Source organism: Oenanthe melanoleuca, chromosome 5, assembly GCF_029582105.1.
Source record: "Oenanthe melanoleuca isolate GR-GAL-2019-014 chromosome 5, OMel1.0, whole genome shotgun sequence".
In the NCBI taxonomy this organism is placed as follows: domain Eukaryota; kingdom Metazoa; phylum Chordata; class Aves; order Passeriformes; family Muscicapidae; genus Oenanthe; species Oenanthe melanoleuca.
Genome location: NC_079339.1, coordinates 593,593 through 619,943, shown reverse-complemented (window position 1 = coordinate 619,943; position 26,351 = coordinate 593,593). Strand labels below are relative to the sequence as shown.

General features: G+C 42.3%; 2 protein-coding genes across 3 annotated transcripts in view; both read right to left on the bottom strand.

The window, feature by feature from the left end:
- Nucleotides 1-4,797, bottom strand: part of PARVA (parvin alpha) — a 63,037-nt gene extending 58,240 nt beyond the window's left edge. The window contains exon 1 of the mRNA XM_056493905.1: nucleotides 4,509-4,797. Coding sequence (XP_056349880.1) covers nucleotides 4,509-4,644 — 136 coding nt within the window. The 5' untranslated portion in view covers nucleotides 4,645-4,797. The remainder of the gene's footprint in view (nucleotides 1-4,508) is intronic.
- Nucleotides 4,798-13,135: 8,338 nt separating this feature from the next.
- The window catches only part of MICAL2 (microtubule associated monooxygenase, calponin and LIM domain containing 2), a 107,628-nt gene continuing 94,412 nt past the window's right edge, over nucleotides 13,136-26,351 (bottom strand). For both annotated transcript variants that reach the window (XM_056493899.1, XM_056493900.1), the window contains 6 exons: nucleotides 22,824-22,918; nucleotides 20,928-21,020; nucleotides 19,447-19,540; nucleotides 15,403-15,502; nucleotides 14,202-14,275; nucleotides 13,136-13,346 (listed from right to left, as the gene is read on the bottom strand). In XM_056493899.1, coding sequence (XP_056349874.1) covers nucleotides 13,162-13,346; nucleotides 14,202-14,275; nucleotides 15,403-15,502; nucleotides 19,447-19,540; nucleotides 20,928-21,020; nucleotides 22,824-22,918 — 641 coding nt within the window. In that variant the 3' untranslated portion in view covers nucleotides 13,136-13,161. The remainder of the gene's footprint in view (nucleotides 13,347-14,201; nucleotides 14,276-15,402; nucleotides 15,503-19,446; nucleotides 19,541-20,927; nucleotides 21,021-22,823; nucleotides 22,919-26,351) is intronic.

Here is a 26,351-nt window from a genome sequence, read left to right as displayed (position 1 = left end):
GAAGGAGAAGGAGAAGGAGACGACAGAAGACCTGCAGAGGGTTTCAGCCAGCCTAGAATCTTTCACACAAGAAACAGACAAGGACAAACATCTACTGACACAAAACCTAGTCATTTGCAATTGTTGTTCAGTAAGTTTCATAAACAAGTCCAAAGGAAATGAAACAACTGAATTCTAGCAGAACACTTCTGATATACCAAGAAATAAATTTCATAGGAAAAGGCCCAGAGCAAGACCAAGGCATGGTCTGTCTGTGAGTCCCACAGGAAAGCATTTTACTTATTGATTGAAAGACAAAGATTTTATTTAAAACACCTGAAAAGCTTTCATCAACCTACATTTACTATTTGTAGTCTTAGATTTTTCTGATTTTATGTTATTCCATAAAATACATGAAGTAAAGATTAAGAAAGTTAAGGCTATTATCAAAACCCACCAGAATTTACAATATTTTACACTGCTAACATACTCTCCTCTGAGGCATTGCCTACTGTGACCCCATACACCAAAATTAAATCAAAACAAGACATACACAAAAAAGAAGAAATATCACAAGTGGAGGACAGCAGAAAATTCATTCATTCTGCTGCCCATCAAGCCCAAACAAACTAGGCAGAAGAGCATTCAAATTACTGGAATGGTTGTCACATCAATTGGAAAACTGACTGAGCCCATACAATTGCTCTCCACCAAACTGACAGGTCCGAGCTGTCTGCTTCCCATCTGCTCCTCTGCAATTTGAGCAATTCTAAACTTCACTCCCTGTTCCCAAATGTGTCACAGATTTATCAGCATGTCAGAAGCCAATTCTTTACATTCTCCACTAAGAGCAGGAGCAAATTTTCTGTGTTTATAATTGCCAGGCCAGGAAAATTCAAGGAGGACAATCACACATCACCTTAGTAAACCCTCCATGAAAAATTAATTAGGTAACACAAACTCCTCCCCACATAATTTTTAAAAAGGCCATTCTGTTCTCTTCTGACATGGGTTTAAAGACATGTTTAGTACACAGTACAGACTACTACAAGGAGCTTAAAAAATCTAATTTGTGGGGGTTTTATGCTCTGCCATATATCTGAACTTCTGATAGGTAAGGACTGGGATCCTTCACTAGCATTTATGAGGTGGCCAGTCCTCACAGGCCTTTCAGCAATGAAGGGGATGGAACCTTACTAAAAACCACAAATAACTTCTGCACACCTCAGTTCAGTTTACAGACAGGCCATCAGATATTCTGCTCATAGTTCACAAAAAGCCAATTTAATTAATTCCAAACATACTGAATAATTTGTAATTCTGCTACCTTAACAGAATTTATACTCCATTTGAAGTTGCAGCTGCAGATGCTCACACAGGGAAAACCAAAGCACAGTGTTCTCATCCTTGAATTACACCCCTGGTGATGAGATGCTGTAAATGAAAACCACACTAAGGCCCTACATGACATATGACAACATAAACAAATCTGAGCTCCAAATTCCAGATTTTATCAAATACTCTCTAATATTTAAGGGCAGTGTATTTTCCATATTAACATATGTCTTATGGTATGACTAATCCCTGCTTACTTCATGTGGTATCTCAAGTATCTCAGGTTACTCTCTTTGTTTTGGTCAGTAAGTTGTGCTCTGATATTAGAGAATTAATTTCATTTGTCTTCACCCCTTCCACAGGTGGACCTCTTACCATTGCCAAGAACTCTGAAATTCGTAAGCAAAGGTTTGCTATATATTTTATATATATTTATGCATATAAATTAATGTCAATATTGAAATACTATTTTATCTTGTATTATAAACTATTTTTGCTACACCTAAAACTACATAAACTTTACCCTCTTCATGAGTAATCTGCATTACTCTTGATCATAAAGTCTCCTCAGATCCTAAGGGATTTTCATTTGGTGAAGCATTTTGGCACTGGCTCTATTGTTGCAATATACAAAAATGTAATTTTGACAAGGATCTAAACACCTGTTAATGACATAAATACAAAACTCACAGGTGTGTAATCGTGTATCATCTACAACAGTTAGCTACATACAGAGCAGAGATGGCACTGAAGTGTAACCAGCATAGTCCCTACCAGAGATAAAACATTTTTGCCTTATTAAAAACTACCAGCTCTTAGCCCTTGTGCTGAAACACTGGAATAGGAAACACTAACTAGACTTCAAAAACACCTGGACCCCTACCAGAAAAAAAAAATAAAATCAGCACAACTTAAGATGGAACCTACATGAGCCACATCCAGCAAGGAACAATGTTCATTAATAGTTTGCAAACTTGTGTTTATTTTTAGTAGAGAAAAAATTAGCAAGTAAGACAGAGGACAGGCTTCACAGTAAGGCTGAAGCCATATGAAAGTTTTAAACCCCATAAATCAATAAACAGAATGATAAGATAGCATACTATCAATTTCACTTCTGTATCTGCTTCCACCAGAGAAATATTACAAACACATACCCAAGTGAAAAGGATACTAAGGTGAAATGAACACTGTACATTTCTGTCCATCAAATAACAGTCCTCACAAACAATTTAAAAACCCCAACTCTCTAAACCACTGTTATTTTTAGACAGACCTTAGAAACTTGGGAAACACAAAAGACAAGGACAATATAGTTTCAAAAGGACAGACAATGATAATGAAATGGCAGCTGCAGATTTTAATCAATAAATGTAACACATTAAAGTAATGAGAAGAATGACTTCACAGAATATATATTTTTGTAAGGATATATATATTTTTGTAAGGTTACAAGATTGTGAATAAAAGTAACTGCTGCCTCTAACAGTTTGCTGGAGATTTGTGACTTCAAACATCTGTCACTAAGGAAAAAGTATTTAATATAAAAACAATAATAATGACAATATAATGGACACACCCAAACTGCCACATAGGCTCACTTAAAGATCTCCAAACACACCTACAATATGCACTCATCAAGGAAGACTGTTGCTAGTTCCATGTTGCTAACAGCCCCAGATACTCTACCAGAATAAATTTAAAAAGAAGGTAATTAATGGAGGTATCATTCCTTACTGTTTCACCAACATCTGGTCCACCTGCAAGGACCAGAAAAAGCCAAATAACGTGAGCACAACGTGGATTTAAGAGAAAAGCAAGGCTGCACATGACAGAAAGGTGGTGTTACAGAATGAGGAGCAGCACTCTCCCAGCTGTGCCATCCTTGCTCCCAGCACTGGGGCTGCTCTCAAGCCCTGTGTGTGTGTCTGGCTCCACTGCCCATCTGCAAATAGCAGCAAGGTGCTGCTGAGCATCATACACTCACAACCGGTGAATTTTGCCTGGAAAACTGCTTTGAATTGAGCGTTACTTTGGCTCTATTTGCATCATATTTAAATCGAGCTCGGCTGTGAAAACGATGGGTGAGCGAGGTTAAATTCCAGTTCTTTCTCTCTTATGGGATTTCACACAGGCAAGTTCAGCGGGGGGTGGCTATTAATTAATTCACATGTACGGACAAAGAACCAGGCTGTGGCACACTCTCGGCGTTCTGCAAAGGTTTCTAGTTTAGCACAAGGATAAGTGCGTGTGGAGCCGCTGAGGAACCACGGCCGCTAGGAACATTAAACAGCCGTGCGCATTAGACAGAGCTGTGTGCTGAACACACGGCCTGTGGTGAGTCACGGCGGCCTGCCTGCAGCACCGCGATTTTGGGAATCCTCATCCACCTCCGGGGAAAAATCCTGCCCGGGGAAAATCCCGGGGCGCTGCGGGCCTGCCGGGCTGCTGCGGGCAGCGCTCCTGCCTTCCTGCCTGCCTTCCATCCTTCCCTCCCCACACACAGACCCCGGGAGCTGCCCCAGGAGCGGCCCCCGCGGTGCTGCGGGCTCGGGGCGGTGTGCCCGGGACAGTGTCCCCACACCAGTGTCCCCAGAGCGGGGGGCTCGGGTCAGAATCCCCAAAGCACTGTCCCCAAAGCGGTGTGCCTGGGCACTGTCCCCGGGACAGTGTCCCCGGGACAGTTTCCCCAGAGCCGCGGGCTTGGGGCAGTATCCCCGGGTCAGTGTCCCCACACCAGTGTCCCCAGCGCAGTGTCCCCAGAGCAGCGGCTCCGGGCAGTATCCCCGGGTCAGTGTCCCCAGAGCAGCGGGCTCGGGTCAGTGTCCCCACAGCAGTGTCCCCAGAGCAGCGGATCGGGGCACTGTCCCCACACCAGTGTCTCCACAGCGGTGTCCCCACAGCGGTGTCCCCAGAGCAGCAGGCTCGGGTCAGTGTCCCCACAGCAGCGTCCCCAGAGCAGCGGATCGGGGCACTGTCCCCACAGCAGTGTCCCCACAGCAGCGTCCCCAGAGCAGCGGATCGGGCGGCTCCTCCCTCGCCGCTCGCCTGCCCACCCCACCCCGCACGTCCTTCCCCGCCAGCCCCTTCCTCCCGCTCCCCAGAGCCTTTTCCTCTCCCCCTGTCTCCTCCCTCCGTCTCCCCCCCACACACAGTAAGGTAACTCCCAGGAAATATGCAAACCTGTGAGTTTTTACCTTCTTTGGCTTTTTTCCTCCTGGCCAGCGTGCCGCCGAGCTTGCCCAGGAAGGAGTCATCCTTCTTTCTGGAGGGGGGCGATTTGGGGGTGGGGGACTTGGGGGACGAGGGGGATTTCTGCGGGGAGCTCGCCATGCTGGCGGCCGGCGCTGCGGGACGGAGCGGGCGGCTCCGAGGCCGCGGTGCCGTGGGAGGCTGTTCCCGGCTCTGAACGGAAGCGGAATTATTTCAAGCATTTGAGGCAGCTCCTGCTCCGCTCTCCCGGCTCTCCCGCTCCTTCCCTCCCTCCTCCCGCCCTCCTCCCGCCGGGGAGGGCCCGCTGCTCCGCGGCCTGCGGGGCCCCGCGGCCTCTGCCCTTGCGGGGCACACCTGGGGCTGAGGGACGGTCACCCAGGGCAGGTGACCGTGCCGGGAACGTGGTGCCGAAAGGAGGTGGGAGATGGGGACACAGTGCCAGCCTCACAGCGTCGGTTCATCTCTGCTACCCCGGGCCTGAAGGATGGGAGAGGGCCACGGCTGCCAGCAGATGTTTCTACCGATAGGAAAACAGAATCGTGGGCAGGGTTGGAATATAATGATACAATCTAATAATCTAGTTGCCCACATATTGCCATGGGCAGGGACGCCTTCAATTACATTTAACCTGGCCTTGAACACTTCGAGGGATGGAGTGCCCAGAGCTTCTCTGGAGAGCTTGTTCCAGAGCCTCACCGCCCTACCAAGAAAGAGTTTCTTCCTAGTGTCTTGTCTAAACCTTCTCTTCTTCAGCTTAAGGCTATTTCCCTTTCTGTCACTACCTGCCCTGGTAAGAAGTCCCTCCCCAGCTGTCCTGTGACCTCCCTTTAGGTACTGGAAGGTGCTAGGTGTCCCTGGAGCGTTCTCCAGGCTGAACCGCCCCGGCTCTCCCAGCCTGTATCCATGGGAGAAGTGCTCCAGCCCTCTGAGCATCTCCTCTGGATGTGCTCCATCAACTTCATCGCTTGTGTTGGAGGCCCCAGACCTGCACACACAACTCATGAAGTAATAAAGTGTCACTAGATAGTTTCCTGCACGTTAAAGTTCAAGCTTACTGCGTACATTTCTGTCTGGGTAGCATTTTGCAGAGCTCTTCTGCCCGCAGTTTCCAGCTGTGGCTGTGGTGAGAAGCAGCAGGCATTGTCATATCCACCTCTTAAGAACAAAGCAACTGCTGTAGTCAGACCAATAATTCCAACCTGTGGAAGGAAAGATGACTTAACATGATAGATTGCTGTACCAACCCTGCTTTGATTTGCAGATGAGCAGCTTAAGGGAGAAGTATGTTTAAAACAGATAATTTGCTGTGACTGGTTCAGGAGGCATCCAGGACTGGAACAGCATTAATGTCATCTGGATGCACTACTTTCACTTACCACTTAATCACTTGATTAACAATTCAGGCAAAAAGCCACACACACTTCATGCAAATATCTAGCTATCCATTAGGCATAATAAGTGAAATGAAATTACCATGAGGATATTTCTAAATCAGCTAATAATTGTTGTGTTTTTACAAGCTGGTAACATTGGTTAGCTGATGAGGGGTAGACATCAATGCCTATTTGTTGCATGCAGTTAGTATGTGCCCTGGAGAAAAACTCAATTCATCCATCCTGCCATCAGTTATAAGCAGGAATGAGCCCAAGCCTTAGCACAATCCTTTCCTTACCTTTGCTCTCTGGTTTTTAGCACCAGTTACACAAATTTCAGCCTGAATTTCACACATTCTCTTTTTACAGAAGCGCTGCTTATATGGTGTATGTATTAGGAGGTGAACAGTTTTGAATAATATAAATAGAATATAGAATAGAATAGAATAGAATAGAATAGAATAGAATAGAATAGAATAGAATAGAATAGAATAGAATAGAATAGAATAGAATAGAATAGAATAGAATTTTCAAAAGGAGAAATACACTCATAAAGCACCTCTTAAAATATGCCTGTAAAATCTGTGAAATTTACAAACAGAACAGTGATCCAGCTGAATCTCCATTTGGAGCCACATAACTGTACATACAGGATTTTGTGGGCACAGCAGAAGAGAGAACATTTTGTACCTCTATGTTTGTGGTAAATACAGAAGGAACAAGCCAGATACTTCACAAAGAGCAACAGGTGCTGGGCTGTGCAGTACAGGGTAGTCAGAATTCTATATGCATTTTTCAAGTCCCTCACAAAACTGTTGAAAAGACCCAGAATCTTTGCTATTTCTCAACACTCAGTATATGTAAATTAATGATAAATACAATATTATTTATTGGCCTCATGTCAGTTTGACATCACAAGGGGAAAAAGTTAAATGAAGCAATGTGTTTAAGATGAACTTTATCAGACCTGGAAACTCAAATACTGTGTTTAAGTAATGATGCTGAAGCAACAGTCAGACCCTAAGTTTACAGTTTTGATTTTGATATTTCATTCAGGACTTACGTGCAGCTCATTGTGTGTAACATTACTGCAGTATTTTTCCAGTTGGGACATTTCTCTTTGAGGATAGTTACAACATTTTCCCCCTGTATCTTAAATTTAGAATTACATATGCTACCCTCTTTTTTCTTTTTTATTTAGGAATATATATGAAGATATAGCCTTAAATTAATACTGCATTCATCACAAAAGGCTTTACAGATATACACAAGGTCTAAGTTATAGCCTTAAATTAATACTGTGTTCATCACAAAAGCCTTTATGGGTACACACAAGGTCTAAGTTGTGGCAGCTGCGGGGATGGAGTTTGCTCTGCTCTATATTTGACAGTGGAACACTTCCAGGATGGTGCTCCACCATCCCAGCACAGGACACAGCAGTCAGCAGGCTGCTGCTCAGGCTGGCCCTGCTGCACCTGGCATAGAGAAATGAGGAGCAGACCAAGGGAGCTCTCACCACGCTCCCTGTCAGCGCCTTGTTCGGACACATGAGCCAAACATTACATCAAATTAATTGTATCCTGCTCACATATGTACTTTTGCCAGGCAGTAAAAGGTGGCTAAGTCCCCTCCTCCCCTCCACCCTTCAAATAATTTTCATTCACCTGCATATCTGTCCATGCACAGCTGGTTTTTATTTATTTTAATATGAGACTCAGAATGCTCAGGAGATGAGTTTTACTTTCCCAATGAAACAGAAGAGGCAAGGTATGTAATATCCCAACCACAGGCTAGGCTGGCAAGAAAGAGCAGCAAAGCTGGTTAAGACTGTGCAATAAATCATTTACTTGCCTTAGAGTATTTTTTAATACTAACATTTTTCTCCTAGGTGTAGCTCTGCTCCAGCCTTTTGACCATTCGGTCATTTAAAGAATGGAAGCGGAATTTTTAAAAGTGATTTATCAACTTGCTTGCTGCTGTGCTTGCCCACAGGAGCACCCTTGGCTGATTTCAGGGAGAGGAGAACTAGACCAAAGTCTACACATTTTATTCTCCTAGTCAGCCTAGTGCTGGCCTGCCAGCTCTGTGTGGTGAATTGCTGAATGTGCCCACCCCTCCCTGAATAATAGTTAACAGCACAGTAAAGGAGCCTGCTGAGCAGGGAAGGTGTTTTTCCACACCATCTCCATGTGGCTGCATCAGAACAGCAGAAACATCCTGTCAGGGATGAAAGGGCTCCAAGTTTTCACTGCCAGCATCACCTAAAACTCACACTTGAGGATAAATTTCTTTCCAGCTCACAAGGTGAGGTTAAGACTGGGCATATGCACATGCTGGAATTTAAAGGACACCTATGCTTTCTACTCTAACTTCTTTGGTATAAGAATAGTCTGTTCAAATAATATAACAAAATAACATAGTTTTATAAAAGTTAAAGAGCATTGTAAGAGTACTTACAAAAGTAACAGAGTATTTCTAAACAGATTTTTAAAACACATGATGAATTTTTGTTGTACATCAAGGAGCAAAATAGATAGACTAAGACATGATGAGGAAAAATGTACATGAAAGATAAAATATAACATGATGTATATGGCCACAGAAACTAATAATTCAAAAGCTTCAGAGGAAAAGAAAGTGGGTTTAAAACTTTTTGGTAAAATGGGAAGGTCATCCAGGCATTCACTACTTCTGGTAGCATGTTGTTACATTAATTAGTTATTTACAAAAACTGGGCCAAGTTTACTTGCATTTGCAACTGCCCTTATTGAGACAGTTAAGAAAAAATTCAGTATTATGATTTTTTTTCCTTAATAAGCTTCAGTTTGTACCCTTCATTTGGGCCTGTGGTTATGTACAAGTGTGTTACATGAATATTCCAGCAAGCACAATACTGGCATGCAGGGCCATCAGGTCTCTTCATAGTTCATCAAAAGCAACAGAAGAAACCACAATTCTTTTCATAAATATCAGGCAAAGAGCTCTGGGTGAAATCCCATCACAAAGTATTTGCCAGGACCCAGGCTTGTGAGATGAAAACTGAAGGGACGGTATTTGCATACTACCATGGCAAAACCATTGTGCTAAATGATGCCAAAATGTACAAAATCCAGCAGGGACAGCTCTAGATCTTAACAGAAGTGAAGTCTTAAGAGATGTATCTTAAAAGATATAAATTAAGTCTTCAATTTGGTGTGCCACATCCTGTTACTTTCTCAAGCAAGGAAGAAAAGAGTGTATCTTTCTGAAAAGGACAACTATGTGAAATGTGAAAATCTTAGTGGAAATCACACATGCATTGTGCTACAAAGCTTCAAGGCACATGACCTCTAAATTTGTTTCCCATGGTCAAACACACTAAAAATCAGGGAGGTGTTCCTTTACCTTGGTCTCGATTCAAACAGTGATTTACAAAATTGTTTTCCCAAAATTTTTACAGAGTCACAGAATTGTTTAAGTTTGAACAGACCTTTAAGACCAAGTCCAGCCATTAACCCAGAACTGCCAAATCCACCACTGAACCATGTCCCTAAACACCAACTGAGTTTCTTTAGACCTGTGATCTTTTGAAGAGAGGACAAGGAGAGTGTGTGTGATTAGAAGAGCCTCAGTAAATTCCTGTGATGGCATTTCTCTTGGGCCAGAAAAGTCCACAAGATGGAAGGGAAAGGACATGACACTAAAAGAAAAATCTCAGTTCAAAGATGCCAGAAATCACATTGGCCTCTGAAGGGAAGGAGCTGTCCTGTGAGGAGGAGTGACCTGTCAAGGAGTCCAGAGTCACTGAGCAGGGGACAATTTTGCTGGCCCAGTCTTGCTTATCTTCTCTCCTCTGGGCAGCACATTGTCTTGGCCAGCAAGACTCTCCCCCTGCTAGAAAGCAACAAAACAGGATGACCTGATAGAGGTAAAGTTAGTGGCATTTGAAAATTGACAACTAATTCACAATTAAAAATTTGATTACCATTTGATCAACACTTTTTCCTCCAAGTCTTCAATTTGTGTGTCAAGGCCAAGGAAACCAGTTGGTGAATTGCTGTCTAAGCATGTGTGGAAGTTGTCAGTCTCCTGGGGTTAAAGATGCCCCCCAGCCACAGAGTGTCATTATTTCTGAACTGCAAAAGGGATCTGTGCCCTGCAAGATGCTGTGGTTTACTTACCAGTACATGAGTTCAGAAGATGATTTAATTTCTTACAGATCTGTCCTCATCACACATTATTGCACTGTAGGTATCAGTGGAGGGAAATTTCTATGAAAATGATTCAGGGACTTCAAAGAGCAAGACAGAATTTTATTCTTTCCAATAGAAAATTTCTCACAACCAGCCCATTTAGACACACCAAGTACATTCCAGCACAACACATTGTACCCCAAAATGACAATGCCATGAACTTAAAAATGAACAAATCTATTATAAATTAGTGAGCCAAGTTACAGAAAAGATTGAGCAGCAAGAAAACTCATAACCAAACCAGTGCTTAAATACATTTCTAGTGCAAGCCAACCATATGGAATTGACCTGTGAACAGTGCACATAGCTTCTCCTTTTTTCAACCCCCTTCTCTACTCTCACAATACACCATGACCTGCTTTTAGTGACTTAGGAGTTTATGATTTTCTAAACCATTTGCATGGTTTAATTTTTGATCTAATCTTGTGAGGTACTAAATGTCAGGCAGGGCAGCAGTAGCCTGACAGGTTTTTCCACCCAAGAGCAGGCAGTTTTGGGTGGAGCATGTCTAACAACCACAAGGCATCCAGAAAAGTGTTTCTTTGGCAAAGAATATTTTTGGATGGCCCTCAGCTTCTGTGGACTCTGATACTCTCAAGAATGCAGCTCAAGGGAAACCACCCTTTGGAGTTTGGTTTTATAGCTGAACATGGAGCTGCTGTAAACAAGAAATCTCAGGGTTTGTTTGCAACAGCAACACTAATGTGATTGGACTTCTTAATTGTACAAGTGAGGTGAAAAAAATCCCTGATATAACTGGAGATTTCTGCAGAATTCTCCTGTGCAAAGCTCTAAGAATTTTGCTTTCAATCTTGTTAAAAATACCTTGAAATCATTATGAGTCTCACAGAAAACTATGACATTTCCTAGACTGTCTTTTTCTACAGGACTGCATGAGGCAGGATTGGGGACAGTGATAAAACCCATGAATTTTCTCTGCAAAACTGGAAATACCAGCAGATCTCAACAGAGAAAATTAAAATATTTATTGCTGCTCTGCCTCTCCTACTTTGTGTCAGTCTGAAGTAATAGAGTTACTTTAAAAGATCAATCACTGCAATCCATCTCAGTAAAAATGTCATCTGAAGATCAGGTATGCTTAGCCTATGAATGAGAAGGGGAAAAAACAGTCTGGTGGTTATTCTGGAACACATTTAATGATTCTTCTGTGTCTTTTCACTGTGGTGAAAGACAAATTATATGTTAAAGCCCTGAATGCTGTGTTTTAAGAGTATCCCTTCAAGTTATGGTTGCTGAGAACATTGTTCAAAATCTTAATTCATATTTTATTGCTAATTATTTACTGAATCTGTAAAGCTGTCTACAGTGCACAGCTGTTAGAAATACACATTTTTCAGTCAAAATCAGAGACAACATCCAAAATGCAAAATTGTAACCAGACACCCTCTCTAAACAGTCTAATAAATAAATGAAAATAAATACTGCAGAGCAATAGTATAAAGCCTGCACCAACAGAGGTATATTATTCATCTGTGGCCAATAGCAAAAACTTGCTTTTACCTTTAGAAAGGGTATTTCAAATTTCTTGCAATACAAAAAAAAAAACCCAAAAAACACAAAACCAAAAAAAGCCCCTGAAGATACCTCATAAATTATTGTGACAGGATCCAGTGTGTCTGTGACTTTGTTTTAGTACTCACCAAGAGGTTTTTCAGTTTAAAGCTTTTTTAACAGGAATGCTTCTATCTTTGGATGTACCATAGGCAGATGCTGCAAATTAGCACCATTCTCAAAATAATGAGAACATCAAATCTTCCCAGAGCACGAGGTAAAATGATATTGAAAAAACCCAAAAACAAACAAACAAAAAACAACAACCCAATCTTTCAGTTTCCCTTTGTTCTTTCCAGTTTGAAAATCTAGTGCATCATGCATACAGTTGGGAATACTACCAATCTTAAACTGCAGAATTATCTCTGATTTAAGAAGTTACTCAAGTTAGGAGAATTTCTGCATCCTGTTTTGCCAATAACCACAAATGCATGTACAAAAAAGATAGGAGATGGTCCCTTTAAGCAAAAAATAGGCATATATTCTCAAGCAGCAAGATAAGTGTAATTTAAATAATACTCACAATCTTTATATCAATCTTGTATATCAAATATTAAAAACTCAGCATTTTTTGCAGTCCTTTTATGGGATGATTCTCAGGGAGGTCTTTAACTGCTATACCATTCTTCACACCCAATAACACAATTTGTGATGTATTTTATGAAGAAATTGTGAAATCTGTCATGGTGAAGTCTGCCCTAAAAATATCAGTTGGGTCTGAATTACTATTTTTACATTACCTTTTATCTTATTTAAAGACCTTAATCTCTGATATACAGAAACTTTTTTGAGTCTGTAACAGCTGTAAGGATAGGAACTTCTTTGTTAATCCCTTACCATTTTACAAAATGCAGGGATTTAATATTGCTTTAACTTCTTGTTCAAAAATACACAGTGCAATAAAGCTTACAAATACCTGAAAAATTAATTTCTGACATTGCATTTACAGTAGTTTTAGTAAGTGCTTATATGCAGTCATTAGTCAAACGACTCTTCCTCCACCAGAAATAAAGACTAACCCTATTTTTATGAGATGCTTGTTTTCTGACTTTTCTACAGTTGACCATGGCTTGGCTGTGCCAAAATATTAACAAAGCCACACAGAGATTCAGGCAGACAGATGGAAAGTAAGGCTGTCTCAGAAATACTCAGTGATGTCATCATGTTCCTCAGAAACTCTACTCTCTGCATTAAAATAAAACTCCAAGAGAATAATGGAGCTCTGATTTCCCTTTCACAGACCCTGCTGCCCAGCAGACAGGCAAATTCAGTGCAAATCTGTATCCCAGTGATCCTCTGAGCTGACAGTGAAATCTCTGGTACAAGCAAAACAACTGCTTTAAAGCTTTGGATAACAAAATGACATGTTTCCCAAATAAGCTGATTTTAAATTTGAATTCCTTCATTTTCCAGAAGCCTGTGTCTCCGTGATGCAAGGATGTTTACTTGCATGTGTCTGTCTAAATCCTGCTCAGCTGATAACCTGTAGATAGTATAAGGCTTTCAAAGTGCTGGTCTTCTGCTCTTTCCTTCACTCTCTGCTCTTCTAAGGCACAAACGAGTCTGTCCCTTTCTTCAACCACTTTCATCATCTCTGTGAAAATTTCATCCTCCTCGTTCAGATCCAGCTCGTCTTTGAGGCTGTCTAAAAGGTCACAAAAAAGAGCTGAAGAATCAGATCACTGTTTGCCTTTTAACTGTTAGTGCACAGCTTGAATTAACATGATAGTCAATGACAAATATAGCCAACAGCAGTTAGTATTGTTAAAGTTACAGTTCAGGAAAATTTTCTCCTTGATTTGGGCCACTTGAAGTTAGAGTTCCTAGGGTCTAGAGTAGATCTTTTAACAAAATTTAGACTGGAAGCAGTAGGAAAAGCACTATTTTATTACAGAAGCAATAAAGCTGTAGTTTAAATTTAGCTTATAAGGTAAAAATCCCAAAATGAAATGTAGTACCTGTAAGAAAATGGAAAGCATTTTTCAGAAAGTGTACTGAAAACTGCCATCACTTGCAATCCACAAGCCTAGAACACAACAAGATATTTTGGGGTGCTCAGTGCTATGGAACCATCCTTCTCTCTGCACTGCTCCTCCCCTTGCTCCTTTTCCAATCCCAAATGAAAGGACAAGCCCAAGCTGTGATCCCAAGCACCACAAAGCAGTTCCAAAATGCTGTGGTAACCAGCAATGCTGGTTAAGAGCAGATAACCTGTTCTGTTCAGGTGACTGAAGGTTATTTCCACTGCTGTCCATCCTCAGCTGGACTCTGCTGCCTGGAGAGCACAATTAGTGTAATTACCAGTGCAGTGCTGCTGCTCCAGCTCAGTTAGAACTGGGCAGCTCAGCCCAGCTGTCTTCAGCAGGAAGCAGAGGAGGAGACCTCACATTTGGCTGCCTGAGCTGCACAGGAGCCTCAGGCACCCTGGTTCTTTCTGGAGCAAACAGGGTTGGCAGGGTCTGTCCCTGTGGGCTGGAGCACTCTGTCCCCTTTGACTCACCATCAATGGCCATTTTCTCTCTCAGCTGTTGCTCCAGCCTGCTTTGGTGGTCCTCCAGTTCCAGCTCCTGGGCTCTGGGTGCAGCAAACAGTATGTTAGAGAAGCTTTTTCCAATGAGGACATACATGTTAAAATTATTTCAATGATGAGATTCTGTGTTCTGTTTATCCAGTATTTTCTCCTCGTGGGCTGCCAGTGCTGAAAGGTTTGCCTGTGCCAACACCTCCAGAGCAGCTCCAGAAGTACCAGTGCCACCTTTTACATTATGTATGGGGTTCAACTCCCCCATACACAGCACTGCTTAAGGCTTTGAGCCATCTGTGCCTTGCTGGTGGCACCCACAGTGTAATTCTGTAGGGCTGAACCCACACATGAGGTTCATGAACCCACATGGGGCCTCACTAGACCCTCTGCACAGGAGAAGTCCTGAGGCCAAGGAATTAATACATCCAGACAACAACATTTTGTGTCCTGCAGTGCTAAAAGCAGCCCACTGTTGCCTTTTTAACTCACAGAATGAGAAGAAGCATTGCTACCACAGCACCTGGTGACAAGGAAAGGGGCAGGAAAGGCTCAGCCCCAGCTGGGGAGAAACAGCTGGAGCTCAGGGCTGGGCTGAGTGATACAGAAATGATAAATGGCAATGAGCAGCCTGCACAGGTGGCAAACCCAGGGGTGAGTGAGCACTGCTGAGGCTCCCACATTGCCCATGAATATGGAGAAATAGCTGAGAGTCACCTCTGCCTGTCTGAGAGTTTGCAGGGAGGCAAGGTGAGGGAGCTACAGCAAACATTCCATCCACCACGACACCTCAGGTGGGGATTACTTGCTTCTTGGTTTGGTGTACCTGCTTGTTTCATGGCTGTAGGGAATTTCTAGACTTTTTTTTTTATATATATAAAAACAGATGGATTTGCCAGACTATTTTTCTTCCCAGGAGAAGGTGCTCTGGTGTTCATTGGACCCACATTTTGTGAAGGCAGAGCATCTCTGTGCCACATTGGTTCAGAGGATCATACTGAACTGAAATGTTTGAACCACTGGGAGAGGGAAGGAGGAGGAGGCCTCAGCTGCAAATCTGTGTTCAAAACAGGTTGTAGCTACTCTGGATTTTATTCCTCAGCAGTGTCAAATGCAGTTGTCAGTACATTTTTTGCCTCTCCCCTCCCCATCTTTAATGCTAATGCTTGTCCTTACTTACATAATCAGGAGCTCAGACTCATAACGCATCAGTTTATTCTTCTCCATGACCAGCTCAAACCATTCATGTAGCATCTGATTTTCATCCTTTGTGCCTGAATCTGTGTGAAACAGGAGACTTCAGTGTGCTTTACCAGCTTTCTTTCCAATGCTTTTGCCAACTAAGATCTCCCCCAACAGTCCTGTGTAAGCCTGCATGACTTCAGATGGAGATGGTTCTGCTGAATGCAGCCCCAGTAATGGCTGAATACAACAGGAATGACTTTTTTGTCTGGTTTTGGTTGCCACTTGTGGCTTATTGCAGCTAAAGATGCATTGGATTTTAAAACACTTTTGTCCTGAAGTTTTTCCTTTCAAACAATCACATTACTGGGCACTATTTCTGTCTCTGAGCTCTGCCTTTGATAAGACAGTGTCTGTTGAAACTGGGCTTCAGAGCTGAACTGTGTCTAAGTGGATATTTCATGAGCACCACCAGCCTTCAGGATGCACACACTGCCAAGTAGCAACTTAATCCTTGCTTCCAGTGCACATCAGATGCACCATCAAATCCTCTGCAAACTTCCCTTCACTTTCCCAACTAAATCTGCATCTGCTTGGAATGACAAATCTGTGATTGCTGGGTGGTTTTACAACACCTTGGGCCAGGGCATCACTGACAGCCAGCCTTCCTCCCAGGCAGCTCACAGGTCAGCAAGCTCTGATAAAAAGTGTTTTCCTTGCTGGACCCTGCCAGTTTCTCACCAATCCACTTCAGGGATGCAGAGCCTTAGGTCTTTGTTATTTCTTTCTTTCATTTCTTATGGTGGCATCATCAAAATTGGATCTATTTTACTGTCAGTAGAAACACTGCACAGACACAAAAGGTTACTGCTCCATTTTTGCTGCAAAAAAATTCCTTCTTTTAACTCTTCCTCTTTACACTTTAAAAGCTCTGTATCTCTAATAAAAGACTGTATTGTAGGTTGGTTGAGGTAAGCAAAGATAATGCACTTTGCAAAAAACCCATTAATTTTCACTAAATCCTCAGTGCAGGATGAAATAAAAGTGGCCCTTGTTTTGCCTCCTCCTCCACCCCGCAGAATGCCCCCAAGTGTTTCCAGGGGCATTTTTTCCCTGAGCTTTTCAAATGTTTGTTACTACCAATGTTAATTCTTATTTAACTCTGATGGAGTGCTTGATGCCTTCCAAGGACAGAACAAAACAAGAAGCATTTTGGATCATGCAGTTTGACAGATCCTGCAGTTTTTGTAGGTTAGAGAGAAAGAGTTTGTGAGGGTTTTTTTGTGAGCCATGGTGGATTTTACCTACAGCATTGCTAAAGCAAACCTTTCCTCCTGATCTCCCCAGTCTCCTCTGACTGTGATCCATTTGAAAGTCAGACATTCTTCTAATTACATCACAGGTAATTCTATTTTCATCACTTTTGAGGGAATTGTCTAGGCTGGGGAGGAGTATTTACTGAACACTCCTCTCAAAACCTGAACCTTCTGTTCTCCAGATTGGTGCTTCACTGTTCCTCTTTACAGTCACCACTCAGTAAAGGGATCTTGGCCAGTTTGCACCTTTTTAGGTACAGTTAAACCTCACATTCCTTATTTCTGCAGGATTGCAACTGATTTGACTTTGTTGAAAATTCTGAGACACCTCAGATATGTTTTTTGTGAAATCCAAAACTAGCTATAGCATGTGCAGATATTTGTTCACCTTCCAAAAGTGAACAGAAACATTTCTTAACACTCTCTCAACGCAGGTTTTCTTCTTTACCATCATTGTTCATGGCTTGTTTAGTCAACTGAGCCCTTATGCTAATTTCAGTGGAAAACGTGTTGCGAGGTTTTTATTTCTGTATTTTCTTGTAGGCAGAAGCTCTCCATAAGCCTTCACAAATGTCAGTGGAAAACAAAGCAAGGGTGCATCAGTGATTTATTATTTGGTATTTTGAAGCAGATTAAAGGAAATAACGAGCATGAAAAATTATTCATAGGACTGATATTCTCATTTTTTTGGGGGGCTGTTTTTTGTTGGTTTTTTTTTCCTCTAATGCATGAATTGTTGTCACTACAATTAGAAGATCATCAAAACCTCATTTTGCTCATCAGTCTTCATGGCAGTTGTTTCTCACCCACGCATGTTCCCTTCTAATTCAGTTGAGGAGCTAATGAATAACTCCCCCTAACAAAGGGGCCATTCATCCCAGGCTCACAGAATTATTAGAGCAGAGTTGCTTAAATGTCACTGCAGACTGCTGTTTGCAGGCCTGCCTCTAAATTTGGTTATTCACAACCTTTGCAGCTCGATATTATTGCTGAACTGTGATCGTTTTCTAATTACCTTAATAATACCTATTAAATCACTTCAATTGCATAAGCACAGACCTGCTTAAATACAACTTAACCTAATCAACACTGGTCATTCATTAAACAATAATGCTCATTATTTTTTAGGAAGCTTGAACAGAATATTAAGCTCAGCAATTCCTATGTTTCTACGAGCAACAAAGCACTCACAGTTTTCTCTGGGAAGCTCGTGGCTTCGTGCTTTTGCACCAAGAGTTATGGAGACACAGCAACATCCTACCTTTCAGTATCTGCCCTATTTGTAACTGGCCACCTACACACAAACAATCAACAGGGAGAAAAAAGCACTACTTTCACCTTAATGAGGGCAATCCAATTACCAGGGATGGTAAGAGAATGAGAAGCATCGATCTCTTGGCAGACAGCCTTCTTTAGGAAATGCGATTGTCAAAACAGCAACAACAAGAAGTGGCTCTGGGCCATTTATCCTGCTGCTGCTGGGTGTCTATCCCAAGAGCTAGAAGCTTCTTGTCCCTCTCTATTTTTTCTGAGGTTCCCCAAAAAACAACCACCTTTATACAAATCAGAAAAAAAAAGCTAACTCTCCAAATTCTCACAGCCTTTTTAGCAGACTTTCTCATGGGCAGTAAGGGGGGTGCTGTTTGATAAAGGGTTAAGATTTAATTTAAGAACAATAGATGACAAATTTTAAACTAAAAAGTTTGGAATAGACTGACACAACCAATTCTAGGAAATTAGTTAATGAATATAAAAAGCTGGGCAAATGCTCTCTTGCTGAACTGATTAGTGCAGTGCCAGAATAGGGGTGAGAGCTGCTATGAAAATATGGCATTCAAAAGGCCAGCATGGAGGGGTTGGGCTGGATTGCCTGGTTAAGACAACAACAAGATCAGGTGCCAAAGCATATCTGGGCTTTCCATGTTGTGCAACTGCCTGTCAGGAAAACACAAGGCTGGGTTTTCTAAAGGGGAGGCAAATAAAGACACATTTGCATTCAGGCTGCCAGTCCCTCCAGCACAGAGCCACAGCCCCCTCTGAAGTCCCTGAGGGGCATGGATGACACTCCCAGCCCCATTCCCAGCGGGTCCTGTCCCTCTGCTTCACCCCTGTGTGCTGGGGAGCAGCACCAGGGGCAGCATCCCACTGCCCTGCCTGCTTGCAGAGCCTCTGCTGGGGCCAGGGTGACACCCCTGTCACCTTCTGCCTGCTGGGGGAGAGCTGAGCTCTTGGGGTCTGTGTGTGTGCCTGCAGGCTGCTGTTGCTATAGCATGGCCACTGGCTCTAATCATATTAATGGCATTTCACACTCCAGGAAAGTCATTAAGGACTCTGTTACTAGGCTGCTGCTGGCTTGGTAACTGAGATACAGCTCCTGGAAACCTCACTGGTTCTCTCCACAAGATGAAATTAAGCTCAGGATGGGACTTAAATTAAAAAAAAAAGATGGGTGGGGTGGTGTTTGGGGAAATGTAAATTCAGGTTTGGTAGAATTATCAATAATTCCAAATCTGTGATAACCAACAGGAAATTTAAAATATTCAATGTAAAGGTGCTTGAGCTGACAGAGAGTTTGAGAAAAAGGTTTATCAATCATTTTTGTCCTGCCAGCTATTGTTCCTTTTCAGATTTTGCACCAAACTATTTCCATGACAACCATTGAAACCCTCTGCTTTGGAACAGGTTAAAAATCCCACCACTAAACAAGCAAACTCTGCTTTGTGTACCTGCTTCTCCTCTTAGTTCTCTCTCCAGTTCCACACCAAAAATCTCCAGAGCTCTTTGTCTTTCCTCCAGTTCTTCTAGCTGGCGCTGGACTGCCTGCAGAAATGCAAAGATAGAAAAGCTACAGACACAGCTCCAAAATTCAGAGACAAAAGATGCTCCCAGTGCTTAGAGAAACAGCCTGGAAAGGTCTCAGAGGAGTTACTGAGTGTACCAGGCACCAAAGCAATTTAAATGTGCCACCAGGTATCCATCACAATTTTATGTATCACAGGCACCAAAAGAACCTCAGGTTTTTTCTGAGTTTTAGCTCTCCCATTGTAAAATAAAAGAGATCATAACATTTCTGTGTCTTACAAGGTGTAAAAAGTCAATACTTTCATATTCAGAGACATATATTGTGAGCTATTACATTATAAAGCTCACATAAATAGGGAAGGTTTACAGCTGGAAAGCTCTGCTAGCTCTTTTATTCTCCATGGGTTTTTGTTTGCCTTGCCTTCATATTTCACCAGCTTTTGACCCAGAAAGAAAAGGGTCTAATAGCTGAGATGTGACAATTCAGTGGCACTTCAGGAAGGATTTCTACATCCATTGTCCATTCCCTTTGAAATAAGATTTTTAGAGGTGTGGTGGGGATAAAAAGCATGAAACACCTTCAAAGGTTGAAATGTCAAAGACAGATGCTCAGCAGTTCCCATTTCAGGCTGTGTTAGGGCATTCCAAGCCAAGCCCTCAGCAACAGCCTAACAAATACAAAAGATCATTCCAAAAGTTTGGACTTGACTGTCTCCACAAAGCATTAAAATAGGAGTCATCTAATGTTACCTTGAGATAATTTACAATTCTCAGATAAAAACTAAAACAGAGCTTCTCCTCTTCCCTTGTACTAAATAGGAAACATCTGAGATCAAATTGTGCAGAAGTGCATTTGCAAATCTTAAACTGTAATTGGAAATAATGCTACATCAGTAGGGTCCAGAGCTTTCCCAGCACTTTCTGAAGAGCAGGGCCTGTATAAAATGAAGTGACTTTCTGTCATTAAGGAAAAAATGGATTCACTTTTGTTGTTGTGGCAGGGAGAGAACAAAAGCCATCACTGTATTTTTGTATCCTCCTGTAATGCACAGAGGTAATGGCTGAGTTTCTTACATTCTACAGGGTTGATGTTATTTCCCCTTTCTATCTCCTTCCCTCTTCAGCTCTCTTATTGCCAGTCACTCTTCCCCCTTGTTCTTCCTGCACATTTACAAAATTATGATGGCAATTACAAAGATCTGCAGGGACTGACATGGATTTGTCCCCCAGAGGGATGCAGGGCCCTGCCACAGGCACCTCCCTGCTCCTGCAGGCTGGGGGATTGCAGCAGGGAGGGCAGTGAGACCATGAGCAGAGAGGGGAGGTGCAGAGCCCCTTCTGGGTGCCCCCATCCCCAGAGTCCCCCCTGGGACACAAAGGGGACACCTGTGAGCTCCATTCTCACCTGTGCTTTGTGAAGCCTCTTCAGCTCCTCTTGTTTAATCAACTGCTTTGTCTCCTTCTCCAGCTTCCTTCTCTTTCTGAGAGCCCTTTTTGTCTTTAGAAGACACAGAGGGAAAGAAAAAGGCAATCAAAGCACGAGTGTGGCACAGCAGTTTTCCCCAGAATCCCAGAGCCACTGGGGTTGGGACTGACCCTGGGGACAGTCTGAGCCCATCCCTGCCCAGAGCAGAGGAGGAGAAGGGAAACATCCATGGGGGAACATTTACATGCATTTGTTGTGCTGGATTTAAAGCATTTCAAGCTCCTAAGGCAACCCTAAGTGAGTTTCTCCAAATCCCAAAGCTGACTGTACACAGCATCCCACTACACATGGCCATGCACAGGCTGGGGAAAGCACCAGTTTGAGGAAGTTCAACCCATTCCCATTGCTGTAGCTACAAAGTGGTAAATTCCCATCATGGGAAGCCCTGTGAAACCTCCCCTAATGCCATGTCTGTGCTGCATGACAGAGATTTTTGCTTTTCCCCAGGGCCCTTGTTGCTGCTGTCAGGAGATCAGGACAGCACATGCTGCAGGGCTGGGCAGGAATCTCTGCCATTGCTCCATCCTGCCTTTGACCCAAGCTGTCCTGAAGTGCTTCAAGGCTGTGGTGTTCCCATTTCTGAGGAGGCAGGATGCTTGAGCACCATAGACTGGACAATTAAAACATTAACCAGCCAGGAAGTCACTAAAATTCTTCCCACCAAGTTTTGCCAGATACAAATGGTGGCACTGGGAAAGCAGCAGGCAGAGCTGGCATGGGAAGGGATGGCAGGAGGCAGCTGGAAGAAGCACACCAAGAGGGGAATGTGCATCCATGTGCAGCTGCTGATCCTTCTTCCCATCTCTGGCAGCTTCCCTGGAGCTCTGCCCTCTCCTGCCTGGTCCTGCCCTCCCTGTGACTGCCTGAACTGCTGGGGGTTCTCCTATCCACTTAGCTCCCATGTCTCCCTCCTTCTCTCTCTTTTATTTAAACCTTTTTTTAATTGACCATAACATTACCGTACTATAGATTGTCTTTCCTGTAACAGGAAAGGTGAATGAAGGATCCTGCCATGTCAGCACATCCTGACACAGAGCCACTGGGGACAAGTGCTGCCACACATTGCTGTGCTTTGGTTCCTCTGTTTCCACCCAAATTCCCACTCAGTTTTCATATTTTTCAGTGTTTCTCAGCAGTTTGTTTTTCTTCCTGTTCCCCCCAGCCCCAAAGGCAGCAGATCAAAAGGCCACCTCATACTATTAATGACATTTATAGATATTCTGCAGAGGAAAGGGATGAGCACATTTCTGATGAGCTGTTCAGACACTAAAAGCTGTGCTGCCTCACATCAGAGCTGGGAAGGGGGTTCAGGGGGCTGCAGCCCCCCTGCTCTGCAGTCTGCCCTTTTGGGGTTCAGGGCCTGGGTGTGACTCTATCCTAAGCAGCACAAGTGTGGGAGCCACAAACAGAGTGTGCTCCTGCAGCACTCAACCTGCCTGCAGCACTCCTCAAATGAATCTGCATTCCCCCAAAGGAAATCTGCATCTGTTTGCTTCATTTTTTTTCAAGGGTTTGCTTGTTGGGCTACATATTAAAGCCACTTAGGAATCAGCTTCAAAGTGGTTTCAGTGAAACATGTCTGTCAAATTGAGACCTCCTCTGTCAGCACTGGGATAACCTGGGGGGATTAAAGACCCAAAGAGGTAAAAGAAATGCTGATGTTCATCTGTCTTCACATGTTTTCTCTCTGTGACATGTAACCTCCAATGATCCCCACTTGGAGGAATTGCTGTGTGGTTTAGATCTAAATCACATTGTGGGCTTTAAATACAGCCCAGCTAAAGAAACTCCTTTCTGTTTCCCACTCAAGATTACCTTGTGTGTCAATGAAGGCTTGGATTCAAATTCCTCATCAGAGGATGAAGTAGAATACCCAGTAGCTTGTTTTCTGACAGGTAGGTGGTCATATCCTAAAACACAAGAACAAAATGGTCAGTGAAGCAAAAGATACTGTTCTGTAACTTAAACAGACACTTTGCACCTGCCCTGAGTGCTAATCAGCACCACCTAGAGCAATTTGGAGATTCAGCTGACAGCACTAATTAAATTCTTGATCCCTGTCAAAAATTGTCTGGCTATAAATTTTATTTTATCTTATTTTTTTTTCCTAGGTACTACAAACAAATAAATTAATTCCATGTAGCACACTGTTCTGAATGCACTCAACATTCATTAAAATGTATATGTGAAGTTAGCCATGTTACCCAAATGATTGTATAAGGCTCACTATACAGTGTAATTGAATGCACCAAGTCTGAGCCAGCTCTTAAACAAATTACCCTTATGTGGCTTGTAGCATCTGGCACCCATTTTTACTACATGACATCTGCTCAGTGTAAAATAGTTGGCGTCAGAATGTCTGGTCATATAAAAAAATCACAAATGTAATCAGAAGCAAATGGACTAAGAGAACAGGGCTTTATCACACAGCCTCATGCAACATAAATATTTCATTAATTATGTCTAAACAAACGTCACTTATTTTTCTGCTTTAGGAATATTATCACATCATTGGGCTGTTGATTAAAATGCCATGAGAAGTCAGGAAAATCCATACATCACAACAATACACTCCATAAGGAAAACTCCAAGTCTGCCTTTGCAAGAAGCATGCTTCCAGAATTATAAATTAAATTACATTTAATTGCAGCAATTTTATCATGCCTGTTTTTCCAGCATCTTGTTTCAACTGGGTGTAAATATTTGAATTTCTTCTTAATTTGTCTAATGCATAGCTTCATTCTCTTTATTTCAGAAAATAAAACTGCTTTTGGAACATCTGTGCCTGTGCTTCAACCTGCTGCAGGGTTAATGATTAACAGCTGGGCATCTTGGAAATGTACATTATTTAAAACTAACAGTGTTCATTTTTCTTTGTATCTACAAGGCAACAGTTGGCTTTCTGGGTGTATTCAGATTAAAATCACCTCCCCTTCTCCCAGTGTAGATGTTTTTTTTCTTTGCCTTGCTCTGGGTCCCAGGGCTGAAGTAGGACTTTTGCCTCCAGCCCTAATTTAAACTCAGCATCTGTGAAATGTGTTCATCCCAGACAGTAAAGCAATAAAACATCCAAGTAATTTGAGGCAGAAATTGTAAATTTTTTTTTCCAGCAATCTCAGTTTCAGAAGCAGCAGTCCTTGTGCTCAGTGAAGCTGCAAGCTCAGAGGGCTCAGTGCAGCACACTTGGGTCCTGTCCCCCCACTTTGGGTGATATCAATAATTTAGGAAGCACTGCAAGGTCTGGAGGAGAAGCAGCCTGCTCCAACACACTAAGACAAACAAACAATAAAAAACCCCAAACCAAAACCCAAAAAACCCCTCAAACCAAACAGGATGGGATAGGCAGAACTTAGCCAACAGCTGTGAGGATTTGGACAAAACAAGCACAAAAATGTTCAAACTTAGGCACTTTTACTGAGCCATTATATTCTGAAATTTAGAACTGCAATGCTGAAGTTGGATGATAATAATTTGCCTCCAAATATGCCAAGCCTTAAAGCTGGAGCTGAGCTTTTTTTGAGAACTGATCTCAAAAACATAGGTTCATTTCCAAATATTAACTGAAGTCTCCTAGGCTTGGATTTTCACTTTCCAGGCATCTCATTCCTTCAAACTGGGAGTTATTTATTATGTATTTCTTATTTCCTGAGTACTCCAGCATCTCCCTCCTTTCCAAATTAGCATGTGTTATACTGGAGCTTTCCCTCCCCATGGAACAATGAAATTGCAATGCTTCTGAGAACCTCCCCCTTCACATCAACATCCAAAGGACTCATTTTCCCAGGAAAGCTCTGAAAAATGAGGGAGGTGTCACATGAGGGGGCTCCCCAGGTGATCCCCTGGGTTAGAAGTGGGAGCAGTCCATTTCAGCATGAGCACAGCATACCAATTATTGTAATGCTTTCAGTAAAGAGCAGCTCAGGCTGGCTTAGATGATGGGCAGTGATGAGGTACAGGCTCTGAAAGAGTTTCCCATTTAAAAACACAGTGAGAAGTGTGAGCCAGCAGCTCTCTGTGGCTTCAGAGCAGCCCTCAGCATCTTCTGGCTCAGTGGCAGTGCCTGGTTTTGTGAGCTATTGGATAAAGGATGCTCCAAGGATCCAATCCAAAAACCCAGGAACGGGAGCAGGAGTTATCCTATCAGTTTTATGTTATCTATCAGGAGTCATCTATCAGTTTTATGTTTTATCTATCAGTTGTCTATCAGAAGTTATTTATCAGTTTTATGTTTTCTATCAGTTATCTATCAGGAATTAACTATCAGAAGTTATCAATCAGTTTTATGTTATCTATTAGTTATCTATCAGAAGTTATCTATCAGTTTTATGTTATTTATCAGTTATTCTATCAGGAGTTATCTATCAGGAGTTATTCTATCAGTTTTATGTTATCTATCAATTATCTATCAGGAATTATTCCATAAGTTTTATGTTATTTATCAGTTATCTACCAGGAGTTATCTATCAGTTTTATGTTATTTATCAGTTATCTATCAGGAGTTATTCCATAAGTTTTATGTTATTTATCAGTTATTCTATCAGAAGTTATCTATCAGTTTTATGTTACCTATCAGTTTTATGCTATCTACCAGGAGTTATCTATCAGTTTTATTTTATCTATCAGGAGTTATCTATCAGTTTTATTTTATCTATCAGGAGTTATCTATCAGTTTTATTTTATCTATCAGGAGTTATCTATCAGTTTTATTTTATCTATCAGGAGTTATCTATCAGTTTTATTTTATCTATCAGGAGTTATCTATCAGTTTTTTGTTATCTATCAGTTGTTATCTACCAGTTTTAATGAGCTCAGATCAAGTGCCTTATGTCCTGTATGTTCCTCACAGTGTGTGGCACCTCTGGAGCAAAGGGATACAAAAGGATCTCACTGGGAACATGTCAGTGACTTTCCATTCCACATGCAGGTTTTATTCTGAGGCACAGCAGCGATTTTGGGGCTCCAGTTTGGGTGGCAATTGCATAAAGCAAGAGACAGACAGGTGTGTTGACAATAATTCAATAGGTTATTGAGTTAAATAACTGAGACTTTCTGCAGTGGGAAGATGGAGCACAGAGAAAGAGGTGGCTGCAGCTCTCGTGCCTCATATTTCACACCTGAATTTGTGCTGCACTTAATTCCTTCTGAGCCTATGCTCACATCACTCAGATTGCTCTTGGTCTGGCATCAATATTTCTTGGACTTGTCTGCAGTTTCAATACTAACCTTGCTCTTGCAAGCAAACAAGAAAATTGATGCCTTTTAATCACTGCCCAGATAGACTCACAAACAGGTCAGAGGAGGTCAATAGGCTGCTCTCTCCTCTCAAATTAAACAACAAGGGGA